The 16,699-nt window shown below is 41.3% G+C and overlaps 1 protein-coding gene across 1 annotated transcript in view; it reads left to right on the top strand.

Annotated features, from left to right (window-relative positions):
* The window catches only part of LOC126088396 (DNA-directed RNA polymerase I subunit RPA1), a 326,390-nt gene that overhangs the window by 89,112 nt on the left and 220,579 nt on the right, over window positions 1–16,699 (top strand). Inside the window, exons 7-9 of the mRNA XM_049906539.1 lie at window positions 34–175; window positions 15,822–15,962; window positions 16,044–16,184. Of these exons, the coding sequence (XP_049762496.1) occupies window positions 34–175; window positions 15,822–15,962; window positions 16,044–16,184 (424 nt within the window). The remainder of the gene's footprint in view (window positions 1–33; window positions 176–15,821; window positions 15,963–16,043; window positions 16,185–16,699) is intronic.

Raw genomic sequence — 16,699 nt, 5'->3', positions numbered from 1 at the left:
TAAAAATTATTATTATTATGGTCTACTTTGCAGGACACATCTACGAGACATCTGGGTTGAAGGACAAGATTTCATCACAGCAGTAATTCCAGCTCTCAAAGACTCAGCATTACTTCACCCTACTGACAATTTGTTCATTGATGTGGTACCAGTTCCACCACCAAAAACAAGACCTGTAAGACAAATCATGCTTTTAGAATAGACAGTTAGTAATTTTTCCAGGTAGAGTAATATTAGAAAGTCACCATTGTAAGAACAGAAGCAGATTTTGGTCGCTCATCTTCATTCATTCATTCATTCCTTCCTTCCTTCCTTGCTAATAGTCTAGGGCCACTGGTGTGTATTATTATAGCACACAAATTGGTTTTGCTTTTGTGGCTTCCGTTAAACTTTTCTTCACTCTGATATATGAAAAGCACAAAATTTTGGATGTTCTACAGTATTAGTTTATTACATTAATGGATATTCAGCTTAAAGTCTATCAACATAGTTATATGTTGGTTTTGGAAAGCAAAAACTAGTTAACAAAATAAATTAATACTGTAGAACATTCACACCTTTGGCTTTATATATATAAATGAAAGTTGTTCTGCCAATCAACAATGGAAAAACCAGTTAAAATAACTTTACTTCACCTTATTAACACAAATAGCAGTCATGTACAGCTTTCTAATCACATGCACATGCTGAAACACTATAAATATTCTTCATTTAATCTGTCTTAACTTGGAATTACGTTCAGTCACCCACCATCATAAAATTTCTCCATGTGGAATGTTAATATTTTTAGTAGCCATTAAGTGCACTCTGCATCTTTGTAACAAACTCAACAATGTGTGGACCTAGAATGATGTGGCCATTACACAAAAAAATCAACAAAAATAAAACTATATCATGTAAGAGCCAATGTGCGAAGAGTGTGATACAGTATCAGGTGCCTCACTACCCTTGTTTTAAAATTTAGTATAGTTTCAACAAATAATATATTGGTTATTATTAAAGCCACATGAAATAAGCAAATAAACTTTGAAAATTTAGCATTTTGAAATTTGATTTTTGCATTTATGTAGCATTTATACTTTTTGATGTGTTCATGCATTTAAATGATCCTAAACAATATATACAAACAAAATTCTTACCTTCAGCTTTGATTTTTTTCTTTTTCTCTACTCAGTTTTCTTTTTTATTAGAAAATAGAGGAAATTGATTATTTCCGTAACACAACACCATATTACTGATTCTTGTTCAAATTAACACATATTATAGGTCTATTGCAAATGTTTATATATTGAATGCAATCACTAAAGTTTTTTAATAGTGTCTAGCTCTGTTGACCTCCTGTTACAACTAAATTGTGTGTTGAGAAGTATAGCTCCACATCCACACTATTGGTAGGTGCCCAAACTGCAGATAAAGCGGCTCTTCAAAATTCATTGTATTTAAGCTTTTCACCAAGTAGAAGCTGCACTTTATCAGGCTTTATCTCAAACAGTTAACTAGGTGCTGGTGGAATGACAAATATGCTTAAAAACCTGTCAGATAGAATGCTTTCAAATTGTGGAACTTTTTTTGTGGTGTATTAATAGCTGCAAATTCATTTGAATATAGCTTTGCATCACAGACTATGGGGTTGAAGAGCTCGCCAATGTTTTTGTGAAAAAAATATTAGCAGCAGATATGTGACCGTTGTTTGTAGATGCTTTCTGTGTTATGTTTTGAAGTGTCTCAAACAATTAATAGTGCCTGTTAAACATTCACAGTTTCTTTTCAGTAATAATTTGATACTCTCAAGTTCCTCCCATAACGATTGTGCAGATGGGTAAGTTGTGCTTTCTAGTGTTGTAATTAAACTGATAATGCTAACACTTGTCAGTCACAAATTTGCATTGCAAGAAGACTAAATCTGATGCAGCATCATTTTTTATATAATCAAGAACGAGCTCAGTGACAGCATTTTTGTTTTTCAACAATCTGAAAAACTCTTATGATCGCTGGTAAATGTGTGACCAAGTATGGTACTGCATTAAACCGAGAATTCCACGTGATCATTGGATTGGGAAAAAGGTTTTTTTGGCAGGTGAGGAAATTTCTCTTGAAGGAACTGAAAGTATGCACTTTTCATTTTGTGAGAGTGGAGAAACACCATTTGCACATTACTGACAATAAAGTTTAGCTCTTTTAGTTCTTTCATGAGAAGATACCATCAACTAAGTTCATTTTGTGAACCCAATATTTGAAATGTATTAAATGGTCTCCACTCAATATTTTAACATCAAAACAAGCAGCAACTGATAATAAACCCACATCTTCATATTTAATGCTGTAGTCTTTTAGGGTCTCATAGCAGCCTGGGCTCAAGTTCTTCTGTCAGCAACATATAAAAGTTACAGGAAACCAGATACAGTTCTTGTTCTGATGTTGTAGTCACTGCCTGAAATAAAACTGCAAATAAGCACGTTCCATTTTTGTGGCAAGTTTTGTCAGCAATAATCTCAATGGGAACGTTTTCCACAGCAGCTTTGATTTCTTCTTTCATTTCATCACTGTACTGTCTGACATATTCTCGGCAAAGTCTATCTGAACTGGGTGTACAACCAGCACTGGGTATATATTTATTCAAAAACGATCTAACTACATCATCATCTAGTTAGTGAATGGACTGATAGCCTTTAAACACATTTTAACTACACTACTGGAAATTGAAATAAGAACACCGTGAATTCATTGTCCCAGGAAGGGGAAACTTTATTGACACATTCCTGGGGTCAGATACATCACATGATCACACTGACAGAACCACAGGCACATAGACACAGGCAACAGAGCATGCACAATGTCGGCACTAGTACAGTGTATATCCACCTTTCGCAGCAATGCAGGCTGCTATTCTCCCATGGAGACGATCGTAGAGATGCTGGATGTAGTCCTGTGGAACGGCTTGCCATGCCATTTCCACCTGGCGCCTCAGTTGGACCAGCGTTCGTGCTGGACGTGCAGACCGCGTGAGACGACGCTTCATCCAGTCCCAAACATGCTCAATGGGGGACAGATCCGGAGATCTTGCTGGCCAGGGTAGTTGACTTACACCTTCTAGAGCACGTTGGGTGGCACGGGATACATGCGGACGTGCATTGTCCTGTTGGAACAGCAAGTTCCCTTGCCGATCTAGGAATGGTAGAACGATGGGTTCGATGACGGTTTGGATGTACCGTGCACTATTCAGTGTCCCCTCGACGATCACCAGTGGTGTACGGCCAGTGTAGGAGATCGCTCCCCACACCATGATGCCGGGTGTTGGCCCTGTGTGCCTCGGTCGTATGCAGTCCTGATTGTGGCGCTCAGCTGCACGGCGCCAAACACGCATACGACCATCATTGGCACCAAGGCAGAAGCGACTCTCATCGCTGAAGATGACACGTCTCCATTCGTCCCTCCATTCACGCCTGTCGCGACACCACTGGAGGCGGGCTGCACGATGTTGGGGCATGAGCAGAAGACGGCCTAACGGTGTGCGGGACCGTAGCCCAGCTTCATGGATACGGTTGCGAATGGTCCTCGCCGATACCCCAGGAGCAACAGTGTCCCTAATTTGCTGGGAAGTGGCGGTGCGGTCCCCTACGGCACTGCGTAGGATCCTACGGTCTTGGCGTGCATCCGTGCATCGCTGCGGTCCGGTCCCAGGTCGACGGGCACGTGCACCTTCCGCCGACCACTGGCGACAACATCGATGTACTGTGGAGACCTCACGCCCCACGTGTTGAGCAATTCGGCGGTACGTCCACCCGGCCTCCCGCATGCCCACCTATATGCCCTCGCTCAAAGTCCGTCAACTGCACATACGGTTCACGTCCACGCTGTCGCGGCATGCTACCAGTGTTAAAGACTGCAATGGAGCTCCGTATGCCACGGCAAACTGGCTAACACTGACGGCGGCGGTGCACAAATGCTGTGCAGCTAGCGCCATTCGACGGCCAACACCGCGGTTCCTGGTGTGTCCGCTGTGCCGTGCGTGTGATCATTGCTTGTACAGCCCTCTCGCAGTGTCCGGATCAAGTATGGTGGGTCTGACACACCGGTGTCAATGTGTTCTTTTTTCCATTTCCAGGAGTGTATATTGTGGTTCATAGATCCATTCTCAGTTGTTGTTGTTGTTTTTTTTTTTTTTTTTTTTTTTTTTTTTTTTTTTTTTTTTTTTTTTTTTTTTTTTTTTAAAATAGCATCTCTTTAAGAGCAGCCTGCCTTTTAAATGAAGTTCCTGCAGCCACTGCAGACGCTTTTCTTTCCTTGTGACTAGTGCTTTTAATGTGTTCTCCTAAATTGTCTCTCTTCTCCCAGTGGAGTTTCACATTACAAAAGCGACACACAGAAGAATTTTTGTAGTGAACATAAAAGTAATCTTCTTTTGGATAGGCATTGCATCACCCCTGTAAACTGAATCTACCAATTTTTAACACACTGCAGGCACTTAACAACATTCACAAATTAACAAAATGCTACACCATAAAGATTAATTAAAGTGTGCAATTCCAGTTATACCTTGCCTATCTGCTGAAAAAACAGAACCATTCCAAAATCACTAACTATAACTTGGCAGCCCACTAGCAGAGTGTGCGGGGAATGGGGAGAGTGGATAGGATTTGCTGCAGGGAGAGGTGGGGTGTGTGGGATAACGAGCTCCACCTCCAGCTACACAGTGCAGTTAACAAAAACCTGTGTCTTGAGCTTCCATGAGCTTCTTATAACTGGCTACCTTTCCTGAACTGGAGTAGAAAGTAAACCCACAGTGGGCCAACAACTGCGTCATCACTCATTTTCAAAAAAATCGCAATGAAAATAGCATAGCAAAACACAAGTGGCAACAGCACAGCTCAGCGACAAAAACAGACAACAATGCTGTCAACAATGGCTAGGGACCGGAAAACATATCATCTATTTTTGGCAAAATTCACAACTATTTTTTGCAAAATTAGCGTCTGTTTTTGTCGAAATTCATATTAGTCCTTTGAAATTGACTGTTAGAAAAAGTGATGACTGCAAACTTTTTCATTGAATGTTAGCTCTTGCAGAGACTTAAACACCTTTTTCTTCCGAAATGGCCATTGTTTTCTTCATCCCTGCCAGTTAAGTGACTGCGTCTCTGATATGTGGTGCTTCTGGACATTATTTGTATTTTCGTGCCCAGTTTGAAGCATAAAAATTCTGCAGACTAGAAATTTCAACCTTTTGTGGGAATTCATAGCCCTGCAACCCTGAACGAATGGCAACTCGATTTTAACATTAAGGGAAGAATTTCGATGCCGTCAAAAAACTTAGAGATTTTGTTTTCCAATCACTATAGCACAGAGTGCTATGGCTATAGTCGCAGATAGTCATGAGCGTAAACAGACTAGAATTTTGACCGCCATGGGGGAAGGAGTGGTGCAAGAAAACAAACTCTGCCTCTATTTCGCTGGACAGCAGCCTTTAGCAAAACTGACACATTGTCACAGGGATCGCCAATCTCTTCTGGTGTTGTAAAGGTCGTAATCAGAATCTGTGATGGACCAGGATGAGTTGTTTAATTTATTTCAAAAGAAGAAAAGAGCAGTGTGGAGCACAAAGCATTCTGGGATGGCTACCAGCAATTGCTTGTTGAAGTTAGCAGAGACTGTTAACGACACAGTTCAGGCCCAACTTCTAGTGTTATTTTGGATGCAACTACTGTTCAAAAATCCTGCCACCTAACTTGCCATGTGAAAACTGTCAGTGTTACACTATGTTTTGAGCTTTAGCTAAAAAAAATGTGTTTCTTTCTTATAAAATGATAGGTCCCATGGCTGAGTACCACATTGCGTTACGCAATGTTTATCTTAAACAGACCATTCAGCCACCCACATAGCATGGTTCCAGATCGTTAAGTGCATTGATACAGCATTGAGTTTGTACACTCTATTTTGCAAGTAGGTTCTTGCGCACATTGTCTTTCCAAATTTGGGCTTTGCCAGATGACGTGCAATGTCAATAACTGCTTACATCTTACATTTGCGATATTGTATGCGGAAAGTAAAGCTATCTCAAACTATCTCTGATAAATAGTTCAGCTGGGTACAATTCAATATGAAACAGTCTCTGTTATGTAATTTCACGTTTTTGCATTATGAGACAGAATTTGCATCTATTGCAAAATGCAAATTTTTCTGTTCCTAACAATGGCTAACAATATGACACACTCTTGGCAACAAACATCTGCAAATCATTAGGGCACGAAATCTCCTAACTGTTGCCAACTGCTACTGATCACAACTGTGGAGGCCCCGGACCAAGCTATAGTTCCCCCGTAGTATGTTTGTCGCTTTCCTGACAAACTTTCTGTGTTTAGTACAAGGATGCCATGTTTGTGTCTGGATAGGGAATGGAGGGAATAAAAGTGAAGCAAAATATTGCTAAGCATTGAGTTCAAAAATTCTACACTGTTATACTTTAACCCACAACGTAACAAGAAAATGTACTGAAGTCATCTAGTAAAGTGAGTAAGGTGCAGATGGTGATTTTCTTATGTGGATCTTGAATTTGATGCTTGTTTCTTGCCTCAGTTAATTTTTCAGTATTCTATCCAGGTAAAAATCAAATATCCTTGGTTTAATGTGCACTTTTCAGTGTCGTAAAATATCATGGAGACTTACCTTGTTTTATCTGCTCGATTGTAGCTTGGTAGAGCGTAAATATCTGTGTTGGACAGGTTAGCAGAATGTTGTATTTAGCACATATACAGTGTGAACATTAATAAAACCGGCAAACTGCAGGGATGGATTTCTGACTGGAATTGGAGGGAAAAAGAGTCCTATGAACAAGTGTCCAGCAATGATCTTTGCCATCGTAGATGGCGGTTTTGGATAACAGTTCCTCTGACCATGTGCGATGTGTTCCTTGTGTTGCAGGCTGTGAGATTAATGCAGTTTACTGTAAGCAGCAGAATGACCCAGTATTCATGTCAGGAAATGTTGAGATGGTGTTTGTATACAGCCAAGCAGATAGAAAGAGGCAGCACACCTATACCAAAAACAGTACCGTCATAGGCACCAACCACATCATGCACCATTTCAAGCCCTATTTGAGTGTGCATTTAATCGTGGGTCTTTTCAGACAGACAAACATGCAGGGAGATGGCAGGTGGTGCCTACATGAGATTTCAAGTACCTGGTCCTGCCTCTTGACTGTTTCCATCTGCTTGGCCATACACAGATACCATCTCGGCTTGTTCTCAACATGAATACTGGATCATTCTGCAACATACAGTACACTGGGTCAATCACACAGCCTGTAACACACGAGGAACATACAGCATGTGGTCAGAGGAACTTCCTTTCATCAATGTCACCTGCAGTGGTGACGGTGCATTTCTGGGCACATGTTCATAGACCTTTTTTCCTCGATTTTCAGTCAGGAATCTGTCCCTGCAGTTTGTCAGCTTTATTAACGTTCACCCTGTATAGCTACACAATAAGTATTTGTTTACAATCGTAATTTTCACTGTTTTGTTATCTTCATCTGCTGATTTCACATATAACCACTGATATATTGTAAACAGTACAAGTCTGGTGTCTGTATATTCAGGTATTTTAACACTTAAATAATACATTTCACTGAAGTATACTAATTTTAAAAAATTTTTACTGAAATGTACTGATTTCACATTTTATCACACTTCGAAATCGACCTAAAACATAACGTGCTATACCCAAGTAGTGTTGGAGTAACCATTTTTTCCCTTTTTAAAATATTTTACGTTTATAGTATATGTGAAATTCGTGTAGCTCTAGTTATACAAGGAGGGACATGGATGAAATACAGTTGAAGGTAGGAATAAAAGTGAGGCTTGAAGGAAGGAATAAAAATGGGGCTAAGGCCCGTATCACACTGTAAAAGATAGAAATTCCTGGCTGAAACACTGTGTAAAATAAGAGAATGTCCCATTGGGTGCAGGATTGGAATATGAATGGCCAGAGGTATTCTGTAGGTTTGGTGGGCAGCAGAACACTGCTTTGGGTGACACTGGTTGGATTTTGGGTGGGATCTCTGTCATCTTAGGACCTGACAAGAGATAGTTGAATATCTGGTGAAGGATGTGATTGAGCATTGCAAGGCCATGGTGATCAGAGGACTGCTGGTGTCAGAGGAGCACATGGCATGAGAGGTTTGTGTGTGGATGAGCTGGATAGGATATTGTCTGTTAGTAAAGGCTCTGGGCTCTGGTAAGGTCGTTACAAGAAATTAAAGGTGGTAGGGAACCTAGAAAACCAAAAAAGGGAAATGCAAAGGTTCAGTTTAGACATACTGGCAGTCAGTGAAGTGAAATGGAAAGAAGATAACAATTTCTTGTCCAACAAATATAGGGTAAGATCAGCAGCAGCAAAAAATGGTATGTGAGGTGGTTTCATTAGGAATGGTAAGGTAGGAACAGTTGCTGTGAACAATTCAATGATGGGGTTGTTCTCATTGGAATTGACAGCAAACTAACACTGGCAACAATAGTTCAGGTATATGTGCCGATGTTGTAAGCAATTTGGGGTGGGGGGGTGGGGGGGATATAAGGATACTGAATGTATGTAAAGGGAGATGAAAATCAGATAATAATGGGCTATTGGAATTCAGTTGTAGGGGAAGGAGTAGAAGAAAGGGTTGTGGTAGAATATTGTCTTGGTGGTAAGAATGAGAGAAAGAGACTGTTTGAGTTCTGCAGTAAGTTTCAGCTAGTAATAGCAAATACTCTGTTCAAGATTCGCAACTGAGGAGCCATACTTGGAAAAAGCCAGGAGGTTTGGGAAGACTCCAGTTAGGTTACATCATGGTCGGACTGAGCTTCCAAATGAGATATGCTATTGTAAGGCACATCCCAGAGGAGATACAGACTCAGATCACAATTTATTAACATCAAAGTGTAGACTGAGGTTTAAGATAATCATACCAAAGGATCATTGTGGAAGGAAGTGGAATTCTTAAGTACTGAGGAAGGATGGGACACATTTGAAGTTCACTGAAGACGTGAATATTGTGATGTGGAATAACACAATAGGCATTTCAGTTAAAGAGGAGTGGGCAGATCTAAAAAGAGCAATCACATATTTAGGAAAGAAAAACATACGTAGTGGGAAGCTAAATGTGAAAAAATCTTGGGTAACAAAAGAAATACTTTAGTTGATTGGAGAAAGAAGGAAATAGAAAAAAGTTCAGGGAAAGAAAAGAAAACAGCAATACACCAGGTGTGTGAGAAAAGTAATTAGTTTGATTTTATATCCACCAGAGCTACTATTTTTTTTTAACTAGATCATGTTTGAAGATCTTTGTCACAAAATCTTCCTGATGACCAAACAAAAACTTTGAGACAATATCCAGTTTGACGTGTGGAATTGTGGTGATCATCTCGCTAAGTGTCAGCATGTATGCATGGGTTAATGCTGACAGTGCACACAAACTATTTACAGTGTCTTGCCAACATTTGTTACACGCGCTATTACAGCATAGAAGTTGGTAGTGCACTGTAATGGCATGAGACTCACTGACTTCTTCACGCTCGTAACTAAATCAATAATGTGCAAAGGTAAATAAAATAAACTAGCAACAAATGGTGGCTGATTCAACTAATGCAAGAAACATGATTAGTGATTAGATGTGCTGAACACAGTTTTAGAGGTTCAAGATGGATGTTTTTACCAGTTATTTGTGCTCATTCACAAATGAAACAACACATTTGGGTTGAACAAGCACACATGTTTAGTGCTATGAAAAACAATTTTTCTTTTTATTCAACATATATATATATAAAAAACAAAGATGATGTGACTTACCAACGAAAGCGCTAGCACGTCGATAGACACACAAACATACACACAAAATTCTAGTTTTCGCAACCAACAGTTGCTTCGTCAGGAAAGAGGGAAGGAGAGGGAAAGACGAAAGGATTTGGGTTTTAAGGGAGAGGGTAAGGAGTCATTCCAATCCCGGGAGCGGAAAGACTTACCTTAGGGGGAAAAAAGGACGGGTATATACTCGCGCACACACACACACATATCCATCCACACATATACAGACACAAGCAGACATATACAGAGGCAAAGAGTTTGGGCAGAGATGTAAGTCGAGGCAGAAGTACAGAGGCAAAGATGTTGTTGAATGACAGGTGAGGTATGAGTGGCGCAACTTGTAATTAACGGAGATTGAGGCCTGGTGGATAACGGGAAGAGAGGATATATTGAAGAGCTAGTTCCCATCTCCGGAGTTCGGATAGGTTGGTGTTAGTGGGAAGTATCCAGATAACCCGGACGGCGTAACACTGTGCCAAGATGTGCTGGCCGTGCACCAAGGCATGTTTAGCCACAGGGTGATCCTCATTACCAACAAACACTGTCTGCCTGTGTCCATTCATGCGAATGGACAGTTTGTTGCTGGTCATTCCCACATAGAATGCGTCACAGTGTAGGCAGGTCAGTTGGTAGATCACGTGGGTGCATTCACACGTGGCTCTGCCTTTGATCGTGTACACCTTCCGGGTTACAGGACTGGAGTAGGTGGTGGTGGGAGGGTGGATGGGAAAGGTTTTACACCGGGGGCGGTTACAAGGGTAGGAGCCAGAGGGTAGGGAAGGTGGTTTGGGGATTTCATAGGGATGAACTAAGAGGTTACGAAGGTTAGGTGGACGGTGGAAAGACAGTCTTGGTGGAGTGGGGAGGATTTCATGAAGGATGGATCTCATTTCAGGACAGGATTTGAGGAAGTCGTATCCCTGCTGGAGAGCCACATTCAGAGTCTGATCCAGTCCCGGAAAGTATCCTGTCACCAGTGGGGCACTTTTGTGGTTCTCCTGTGGGAGGTTCTGGGTTTGAGAGGATGAGGAAGTGGCTCTGGTTATTTGCTTCTGTACCAGGTCGGGACGGTAGTTGCGGGATGCGAAAGCTGTTGTCAGGTTGTTGGTGTAATGGTTCAGGGATTCCGGACTGGAGCAGATTTGTTTTCCACGAAGACCTAGGCTGTAGGGAAAGGACCGTTTGATGTGGAATGGGTGGCAGCTGTCATAATGGAGGTACTGTTGCTTGTTGGTGGGTTTGATGTGGACAGATGTGTGAAGCTGGCCATTGGACAGGTGGAGGTCAACATCAAGGAAAGTGGCATAGGATTTGGAGTAGGACCAGGTGAATCTGATGGAACCAAAGGAGTTGAGGTTGGAGAGGAAATTCTGGAGTTCTTCTTCACTGTGAGTCCAAATCATGAAGATGTCATCAATAAATCTGTACCAAACTTTGGGTTGGCAGGCCTGGGTAACCAAGAAGGCTTCCTCTAAGCGACCCATGAATATGTTGGCGTACGAAGGGGCCATCCTGGTACCCATGGCTGTTCCCTTTAATTGTCGGTATGTCTGGTCTTCAAAAGTGAAGGAGTTGTGGGTCAGGATGAAGCTGGCTAAGGTAATGAGGAAAGAGGTTTTAGGTAGGGTGGCATGTGATCGGCGTGAAAGGAAGTGCTCCATTGCAGCGAGGCCTTGGACGTGCGGGATATTTGTGTATAAGGAAGTGGCATCAATGGTTACAAGGATGGTTTCCGGGGGTAACAGATTGGGTAAGGATTCCAGGCGTTCGAGAAAGTGGTTGGTGTCTTAGATGAAGGATGGGAGACTGCATGTAATGGGTTGAAGGTGTTGATCTACGTAGGCAGAGATACGTTCTGTGGGGGCTTGGTAACCAGCTACAATGGGGCGGCCGGGATGATTGGGTTTGTGAATTTTAGGAAGAAGATAGAAGGTAGGGGTGCGGGGTGTCGGTGGGGTCAGCAGGTTGATGGAGTCAGGTTTTGTAGGGGGCCTAAGGTTCTGAGGATTCCTTGAAGCTCCGCCTGGACATCAGGAATGGGATTACCTTGGCAAACTTTGTATGTGGTGTTGTCTGAAAGCTGACGCAGTCCCTCAGTCAACTTACTCCCGACAATCAAGTACCACGGTCACCGACGATCAAGTACCACGGTCGTGGAACCCTTGTCCGCCGGAAGAATGACGATGGACCGGTCAGCCTTCAGATCACGGATAGCTATCCGTGGTCTGAAGGCTGACCGGTCCATCGTCATTCTTCCGGCGGACAAGGGTTCCACGACCGTGGTACTTGATCGTCGGGAGTATGTGGCTGAGGGACTGCGTCAGCTTTCAGAGAACACCACATACAAAGTTTGCCAAGGTAATGCCAAGGTAAACCAGTGAAGAAGAACTCCAGAATTTCCTCTCCAACCTCAACTCATTTGGTTCCATCAGATGCACCTGGTCCTACTCCAAATCCCATGCCACTTTCCTTGATGTTGACCTCCACCTGTCCAATGGCCAGCTTCACACATCCGTCCACATCAAACCCACCAACAAGCAACAGTACCTCCATTATGACAGCTGCCACCCATTCCACATCAAACGGTCCTTTCCCTACAGCCTAGGTCTTCGTGGAAAACAAATCTGCTCCAGTCCGGAATCCCTGAACCATTACACCAACAACCTGACAACAGCTTTTGCATCCCGCAACTACCGTCCCGACCTGGTACAGAAGCAAATAACCAGAGCCACTTCCTCATCCTCTCAAACCCAGAACCTCCCACAGGAGAACCACAAAAGTGCCCCACTGGTGACAGGATACTTTCCGGGACTGGATCAGACTCTGAATGTGGCTCTCCAGCAGGGATATGACTTCCTCAAGTCCTGCCCTGAAATGAGATCCATCCATCATGAAATCCTCCCCACTCCACCAAGACTGTCTTTCTGCCGTCCACCTAACCTTCGTAACCTCTTAGTTCATCCCTATGAAATCCCCAAACCACCTTCCCTACCCTCTGGCTCCTACCTTTGTAACCGCCCCCGGTGTAAAACCTGTCCCATCCACCCTCCCACCACCACCTACTCCAGTCCTGTAACCCGGAAGGTGTACACGATCAAAGGCAGAGCCACGTGTGAAAGCACCCACGTGATTTACCAACTGACCTCCCTACACTGTGATGCATTCTATGTGGGAATGACCAGCAACAAACTGTCCATTCGCATGAATGGACACAGACAGACAGTGTTTGTTGGTAATGAGGATCACCCTGTGGCTAAACATGCCTTGGTGCACGGCCAGCACATCTTGGCACAGAGTTACACCATCCGGGTTATCTGGATACTTCCCACTAACACCAACCGGTCAGAACTCCGGAGATGGGAACTTGCCCTTCAGCATATCCTCTCTTCTCGCTATCCGCCAGGCCTCAATCTCCGCTAATTTCTTATTTCAATTTGCCGCCGCTCATACCTCACCCATCTTTGAACAACATCTTTGTCTCTGTACTTCCGCCTCGACTGACATCTCTTCCCAAACTCTTTGCCTTTACAAATGTCTGCTTGTGTCTGTGTATATGTGGATGGATATGTGTGTGTGTGCGAGTGTATACCTGTCCTTTTTTCCCCCTAAGGTAAGTCTTTCCGCTCCCGAGATTGGAATGACTCCTTATCCTCTCCCTTAAAACCCAAATCCTTTAGTCTTTCCCTCTCCTTCCCTCTTTCCTGACGAGGCAACCGTTGGTTGCGAAAGCTTGAATTTTGTGTGTATGTTTGTGTGTCTATCGACGTGCCAGCGCTTTCGTTTGGTAAGTCACATCATCTGTGTTTTATATATATATAGTAGAGGGAAACATTCCACGTTTTATATATATATATATATATATATATATATATATATATATATATATATATATATATATATATATATATATATATATATATATATATATTTTTTTTTTTGTTTTGTTTTTTTTTTGTTTGTTTTAACTCTTGGCACTCACAGAGTCTACCAAATAAGAACTTGCGATCGACATGTTGCAACCCTCCTGTCGATGGTAAAAACTGTAGAGGAAGACAGAGATTGGAATACGTACAACAAATAATTGAGAGCATAGCTCACAAGTGCTACTCTGAATTGAAGAGTTTGGCACCAAAGAGGAATTCATGGTGAACCACGTCAAACCTTTCAGAAGACTGATGATAAGACAGCAATATATTTTGACATCTGCAGCTTTCCACTGTACATGCGGCATCTATGAATTACCAGCCTGTGAGGAAGAGACTTTGTGACATGGAATGCAACCATCTGAGAGGTGGAAGTCAACAGTAGGAAGGTGGCTCATTGAAAAAGAACGAATGAAGTGGATTTAAGAGTAGGTGTTGAGATTCTGGAGGAAAGAGCAAAGGTTGTCCATGCCCAGGAGTCCAGATAATAAAACTGACATTTCTTGTGACCTGTTAACGAACACAAATGTATCTGAACTGTGTATTTTCATGTTATAAAATAACTATATTTACAATTAATTATGGTTCTATATACTTACTTTTAATTCTGTAGTGCATTTAATTTCTTCCATACATCATTCAAAGTGCACCCGCATCGAATGCAGGTGATTGCTGCAGTTATTCTTTTATGAGATTCTAACACTATTGAATCTATGAAAATAATCAGTTTTTGAAAATATCATGTAACTAGATTGAGAAAAAAAAATCTATTTGTGAAGTGGTGGCAGGAGAACACACACACACACACACACAATGTATCTTGCAAACTTTTGGAGCCAGTTGCTCCTTCTTCTGGCAGAAGGGTTGAAGGGGAAGGAAGAGGGGTGAAAGAAAAGTGTTAGTGAGGTCCAGGAAAAGGGGTAGAATTCGGAAAACTCGCCCAGAACACCGGGTCAGGGGAGGCTTACTGGGTGGGATGATAAAGAAAGACACTCAGTTGTGGTTTTTGTAGCTAGCATTGTTTATGTTATGAAGAATTTCATATTCTTGTACTTACGAATGATCATTGTGGTGGTAACTATGCACCAAATATACTTCAACATGTTAAAGTTTAAAGGCACTAGAAGCAAGTGAAGCGACAAGCAGACAGTGACAAACTTGTGTAAAAGCTAGGACCATGCTCTAACTTTGATAAAAGATATCTTTAACTATAGCACACAAAGCACATGGTCAAAAATTTGACCAAAGGGTTTTTAAAAAGAAAGATCCTTTATACTGGATAATAAGGGCTAGCAACAGTAGAAGGGAAATAAATAGGATTGAACTTGAAACTAAAGTGTGTCCTTTTCAAATCCCCCCCCCCCCCCCCCCCCCCCCCACCAGCTCGCTCTAATTTTAAATGCATTTGATTTTATTACAACATATTATTACTGGTTATTGTAGCAGTTACAATTCCATGTAAAATTTAAAAGAGTTGAGGAATTCATGTGCCTAATTGTGGCTTTGTAATAATGTTTTCCTCTTGGCTTGCTAAGGTATGTTCTTTTTAATATTGAAATGTCAAAGTTTGCAGCATACGCAGTATGTTCTTGATTTCGTACTTCACCCGTCTGCTATTCCTAGTGCATGTTTGTATATGATTGTCATCATTTGCTCTGTAATTTTTACTTGTACGCTTATAAGTAGGCAGTTAGGATGATAAATCTCTCCAAGTTCATTAATTTAAATAAGTTTAGTTACTGACATTTGTTTTTGTTAATTTCATATGTTGTAACATGCAGTACTTGCTAGTTCTCTTTAAGAGTTGGGGAGGGTTGCTTGTCGTTTAATCTTCGTATCGGTTCTTTTTTGTATGGTTGAGTGATCAAGTTCCTGTAGGAGATATTTCCCAAATATTAAGTAAGTAGTATCATACTGTCTTGTTTTTTAACATTCTGCGCATCTTACTTCTTACCATATGTGCTATTGTGTTTCATGTGTGTATTATGTGGTATTGTGTTTAACTTGTGGAGCTGTAGGAATGCTGCTTCAGCAGATATGATATAGGTCCTGTTCACAGGTGAATATTGTTGACGGAAGAAAAGTCGAACACCCTCAGTCTCAATCCTACAAACGTATTTTACAAGACTGCGTAATCTTAAAATACATCATAAAATTAAAACTAAGTGGAAATACCAATGATCTGCCTGAAGATGGAAAGGTATGTTTTGCATAAAGTGATGATATCCTGACGTTAAATTTTGTAAGACAGTAAGCAAAAAATATTACTTTTTCTGCAAAGGCGTTAGTACAAGAACTGGAAGGAAATACTGACAGTGAAAAGCTCCATAATGCCTGGAAAACTCTTCAGCAACACGTAGATGAATTGGTTGATTCGGATCTTGCTCGTTCTACAGAGAAGAATCTTATTGGACTAAAGCAGGTACTGTGAATAACTTTTACTTCAAGAAACTAATATTCATCCTAAAATATCAGGATGACAGGGTTGCTGACAGGTAGACATGGGAATCATTCTATGAATTTCTTTTGTCTGCAGCATGTTCAATGTGCTGTTGCGGAGAAACGTAGGTTATAAGAATATTTTTGTAGACATTATATTTAAAAAAAAATTATTGGAGCTCTAATAAGCAACATTATGATAGTAAATATCAGAATATAGATGAGAAGTGATTTTTTAAAGTGTGATTGTAGTAAAAATTGCACAGGTGCAATGTGGAAGTGTATAATGACTGTTGATCCCAATATAGTATGTAACAGCAATGGGCTGTTCATATTATTAAGTATAATGAAAATTACAGCGACTAGAAAATGGTATTGTGGCTAAAACTAGTTTCAAATGTATATTGTATACAGGGTTATTACAAATTATTGAAGCAATTTCACAGCTCTACAATAACTTTATTATTTGAGATATTTTCACAATGCTTTGCACACACA

This window comes from Schistocerca cancellata, chromosome 1, assembly GCF_023864275.1.
Source record: "Schistocerca cancellata isolate TAMUIC-IGC-003103 chromosome 1, iqSchCanc2.1, whole genome shotgun sequence".
In the NCBI taxonomy this organism is placed as follows: domain Eukaryota; kingdom Metazoa; phylum Arthropoda; class Insecta; order Orthoptera; family Acrididae; genus Schistocerca; species Schistocerca cancellata.
The sequence above is the reverse complement of the archived record's forward strand: the minus strand, read 5'-3'. Positions and strand labels throughout refer to the sequence as shown.